Source organism: Zerene cesonia, chromosome 1 (assembly GCF_012273895.1).
Source record: "Zerene cesonia ecotype Mississippi chromosome 1, Zerene_cesonia_1.1, whole genome shotgun sequence".
In the NCBI taxonomy this organism is placed as follows: domain Eukaryota; kingdom Metazoa; phylum Arthropoda; class Insecta; order Lepidoptera; family Pieridae; genus Zerene; species Zerene cesonia.
Window position 1 is genome coordinate 7,721,891 of NC_052102.1, and position 5,322 is coordinate 7,727,212.

General features: G+C 39.9%; 1 protein-coding gene across 3 annotated transcripts in view; it reads left to right on the plus strand.

Moving 5' to 3' along the window:
- Nucleotides 1-5,322, plus strand: part of LOC119829507 (zinc finger protein 845-like) — a 41,887-nt gene that overhangs the window by 27,834 nt on the left and 8,731 nt on the right. The window contains exon 1 of one of the 3 annotated variants that reach the window (XM_038352072.1): nt 7-164. The exons of the other annotated variants lie outside the window; for them this stretch is intronic. Coding sequence (XP_038208000.1) covers nt 135-164 — 30 coding nt within the window. The 5' untranslated portion in view covers nt 7-134. Of the gene's footprint in view, nt 1-6; nt 165-5,322 lie in introns of those variants that run through there. 3 annotated transcript variants of the gene reach the window in all.

Below are 5,322 nucleotides of genomic sequence, written 5' to 3' on the forward strand. Positions count from 1 at the left end.
TGCGGGGTGCGCGGGACGGGAGACCCAGGGACGGCGTCAGCACACCGGCTCAGCGCGGCACGCACACACGCGCGCTGCCGACACGACGCCCGCGCCCGAGGAGCGTCATTGCGCCTTATCGTAGCCATCTTTAAATGAGCACGCTGCACGCCACCCGATCGACGGTTGGTATGAATTCCATTTAAGAACGCTGTTGCTATGATGGCCGTCGAACTGGACTCCTTTCATTGTTCAGTCTCGATATGACGCGCGCGACTCACTGATTAGTGGACACCGTCTTCAAGGTTACAATAATTACCAGTCGGACCGGTGACATCGTAAACGAGACTCCATCTCAACACTATACTAACCTCACCCATATTTATGATAATTCGTTGTTATAAAGACCTTGGCAGACGCTTATACTTGCAACCCAATAAACTCATAATATAGCTAAAAGCCTATGCTACGAAATCGTCTTAAAAATGCCCGTAATACAGATACCATGAATATAATATTGTATTTTTTATGTTTACTATGAAACACATATTATTCTAGTGGCCCGTAGACTATCATGTATTAACTCTTGGATGTTCTTGTACTACCATTTGCAGAGAGTATTGATCTCAATAGGGAGGCGTGGGTTGGTTTCCCATTGCTAGACTCCACAATGAGGACGGTTCAAACGGCGGTACCGTAAATACCAGGCTAGAGGCTGTCGGGCGGGCGATAAAGGGAAACTGCCTACGTAGCCGGCCCCTAGCGGGTGTTCGGCTCGGTTGGAAGCGGAGTGTTGTCGCGGCTATATATAGCTTGTGTTGGCGAAGCTGAGAACTGCGACCGCACCCGCCGCCGTCGCCGCCGCACCGCGCCGACGACACCGCCCGACGAAAGGTCAATTGGCGCGCAAATTATTTGCGTCGCAAAATCCGCAACGTCGCTGCAACACCGCCTCTACTGATAGCTAACATGTTATTACCAGATACCTCTGAATAATAATGTTGAACCTATTTCCTGTTGTTCGCATATACCGAACGGATCGTACATTGTTTTTAATATAAAAATGGGTATTTTATATAAAATGTAGATGGTTTATGAACGAGGCATTTATATCGGTAGTGGGTAAACCACCACACGACATAATTAATTAAATCATGCTTAATAATAACTTTTAATTTAGGTATAGATGAATCTTATAATAATTAAAAATCGTTACAACTTCAACAATACACATTGCACAAGTTCTTTTCTGAATCATTCACAATAGCAACTTTGTATCTGTTAGGTATGTTATGTGCAGTTGTATGCAGACGGATGGACTTAAAATATGAAATACCCAAAGTGGTGACTGGTATGACAGGCCATGCCAGTTCTACTTATACGCGACTATGGTTAGTCACACTCGGAATGCCTGCGCCGACTCAACCTCCTACAAGAACAGTGAGCATGACGCCATCTCTGAAGCCACACATCTATAACACGAATACCTACATAGCCGTTCTTTATGTTGTGTTTCATCCCGACCCAACAGGAAGGCAGGAAAAATACGCGAAGATTTAGCTTTACTACATAAATGCAGATTACGTTATATGCTGCAAGATATGATAAACGTGCTAACCATATATCTGCTGTGCATTTTACCTCTGTTTATACATCATAAGTAATAAGGAAAAAGCTTTTTCTCAGATGAAAAACCATAGTTACGTTAATCGAAATACGTCATACTCACTTACAATGAGACAAAGTCGAACTTATTACGTTTTATGAAAAAAATGCATTATCGTGTCTTTTTTATACTAAACGAGTAATGTATAATATGCATAACATAATATAAGTAGGTACAGTATAAAAATGGTCTTAATAAAACGGAAAGTACTACCCCTCAAACCGTGCGAACAATAATGCACATAATAATTACATTGCTAACATATCGTCAGCACATAAATACATCGCTCCTTTACTTAATCCGCAAGGGTTGTCTACACAGTTAACACATAGTCAGGGATAATTTGCCAACAAAATGAGATATAATATAATTAAAACGTCGCGCAATCAGTCAGATTGATATATATTTTACATGTAATAAAATATAACTTAAAAAGTCTTTCAATATCATTGTTTTGCTTTTGTATGCAAATTTAATGAAATTTTCTATATTCACGTAAAATGAAGTAGCATACATATTTAATGTGTTTAGTTTTTACGAAGTTTACACGATATCTTGGGTCAAATGCATCACAGCAGTAACTCAAGTACAGACCGGCCACGGCCGTGGTACGACTGTGCGAGCGACAAACAAATGAAAGCAAAAGTTTACTCGCGTCCTCTATAACTCCAAATGACTTGATATGCCCGATGTTCCGCGCAATGGGGGAGTCGAACTTGAAAGAGACGAGAGTGAAAGGAATGTTGGTTGTTTATATATATAGCCGATATGATAACCGATACACATCTTAATGACGTAGCTTATTGTTTTTTGCATATTATTATTTATGTCGAGTTGAGACTTTACCTTTATATATAAATGTATATATAAAAGTATATGAACTTGTAACAAAATAAAATAGTAGAAAGATATCGAATAACACAAGACGGGATGATTTAGTTGTTCATAGATTTCCTTTTAGAGTTCATTGAAATCCAAACATTTTTTTTTTCAAAACAATTTGCGTGTGGTCGTAGTCTGCATAGCAGACGCCCATTGCAAACGTACAGTTGCTGCTAAATGAGCCAACTATTTTTACATTCATTGCGACAAATAAACATACGGTCATCACCCGCGTCGGGCGCGCATGGTTACTGCGTATGGTGTAGGTAGGTAGAAGCCCGTGGTTACCGACATCCCTACATCCCCAGCGCCGGCTGTGCCGCTATAAATACACAGCAGGTGTGGTGGACGAGCGCGGGCGAGGGGCGCGCGGGGCATCCGCCTCAGCAGCGCTCCAAACTGCTCGCAGCGGCCAACGGACCTTAGCGACGCCATATCGATTGCGAGGGCTCCCCCTGCGACGCGCCGCCGCTCCATTGTGCTCCGGTTGAGATGCCTTCTCCGGCCGTTTCCTGTCGAGTTGTCTGCATGGTCGTCCCTCCCGCGGCCCGCTCCCCGCGCCCCGACCTCTTCGCCGTCCCATCAGGACGTCCGTCAGCTGCCTCAGCTGAGTGCTTCACACGACTCGTTCTCGATTTAAGTACCTCACCCTGCCACTTGCTTGCGTTGCAATCATAATGCATAAGTTTGCTGCCGTTTTAAGCGCGAGGGTTAAACTTTTTAGTCGTCAACTATAATCTTCTAAAGCATAGAGCACTGCTAAAAGGGGACATAGTAAAGACATAGGGATGTATATTACCTACACCGATTAACTTTTTGGTGCCATTTCTTTATAATAAAAGAAGACGTTCAGGTGTTTTTCGTTGTAGATTTTCAAGGTATGAAGTTCTTAAAACTGTTACACGGTATTTTATAGTAATATGCAATAGTATCTATATAACCTTAGCTTCTTGTGGGTATTTATGGCACAGTGGTCTGACTGTTGTAAAGAAACATTATTCTTTCTCGCTAGGGTGTCTTCTTAATCTGTATGTAGTTATTTATTTTAAAATTTCTAGTACGAGTAAGTCTGAAATTTTTAGTCCGACTACTCAAAAAAATAACACTTCTCATTTAAGTTTGCGTTTCCAGTTTAAAAACGTTCAAAATTAACATAAACAAAAAAATTCCATTATAATATTGTCAAAACAACTAAATCCTAATATCCTAATAACTATGTGGGTAAAATTTTGGCACAAAGATAGTTTGAGACCCGTAGATATAGGAGATAGGATATACATAATTTATGGTTGTTCAGATTGTCGAATATCCATCAAAAATAAATTAATCAAATTTGGCAGCTTTACTTTTCATCAGGCTTTTCATTCATTTATTTACATATATAATCATACATTTATGTCAGAATAATAAGTACAAGCATACTGATTTTGATACGAACTTAATCATAAAGATTTTACACTTATTAAAAATTTAAACAAGAACCTATTACGTCACGGTTGTAATATTGTTAGACAGAAGGTTTTTTTACTTATTTTGTATACAAAATATATGATAAATCTCAAGTTATAACGATTAAATATTTAATGCGCTATCACTTACTTTAATCGTAGTTATATGTTCAAATTTACGCCAGATGTGATCGTAAGGTGCTACTTCACAACGACAGACAATATTAAGTAATGAAATTTTTTTTTGCTCGTGTGCCTTATTTTAGCCCAATAGGGAATCTGTTTACTTTCCTATAGATAATGTAACTATCCAGTTGACAATAATCTAAAATATAAGAATCTTCACTATGTATTATGAATGTTCAGAAACTCTTTATACTGAGTTTTTTACTTTATACTAACCGTTAAGTTTTACATAAATATGTATCTATAAATTATATAAAAATCAATTGCTATTCCTTTGTCTCACTGAAACTCGAGCATGGCTAAATCGATTTCGATAATGCCTGGCAGCTTACCAAGCTAATGTTAATTTATAAGACTATACATTTTTTTTAATCAACTGCTTCTTTTATTTGCTAGAAATATTCATATGGAAGGAACTGTGAACTGACATTGTTTATTGTAGTGTAACTGATAATTGTTGAATTAATAAATTTATGGTTTCTATTATAAACTTTTTGTCTGGAAATGTCATATCACGAAAATGACATAATAGTTACGTATAATTAGGCTTGAAATGCTCTATCTTCTAGGTAAATTAATAATTTAATTATTATCATTATACTTTATTAAATAGTAGCTGATAGGATATCGTAGTATTATAATGGTAAGTAGTCTTTATTGAGAATCAAGTCATTTTACGCAATGATTGTTTTTGTAATTTATGTGCTAATGACCCGGGCTTATGTCATAACATTGCCAATGTCACGGTAACATTTGCAATGTATCATATATTCATAACCTCTATATGACTAGCATTGGCTCGATTTTAACCGCTTTCTCGTGTCGTGGTATAAATACGCTAATCAGACCGATTGGTTGTCGCTCGTCGCACTGGTTTCCTTAACCTCGCGCAGTATTGCGGAGGATGAAAAACGTTGAAGCATCATGTCGAGTGACGGACCCTCCGCACCCGTCCCGCACCCACGCGCCCTCGGGGCCGACCGCCAGCCGCCACCGGCGCTTGCCGGTCGCCTGCCTGCCGGTCGCCTCATTCAGCCGGCGACGGTCTCGCGTTCCGTACACTGTCGCTGCAGCGTAGCGCTCCTCACGCGGTGCACCACCCCGCGACCCCTCACCTCTCCCGCGCGCCCCGGTCTCACGTCTCGGAACGTTTAACCGACT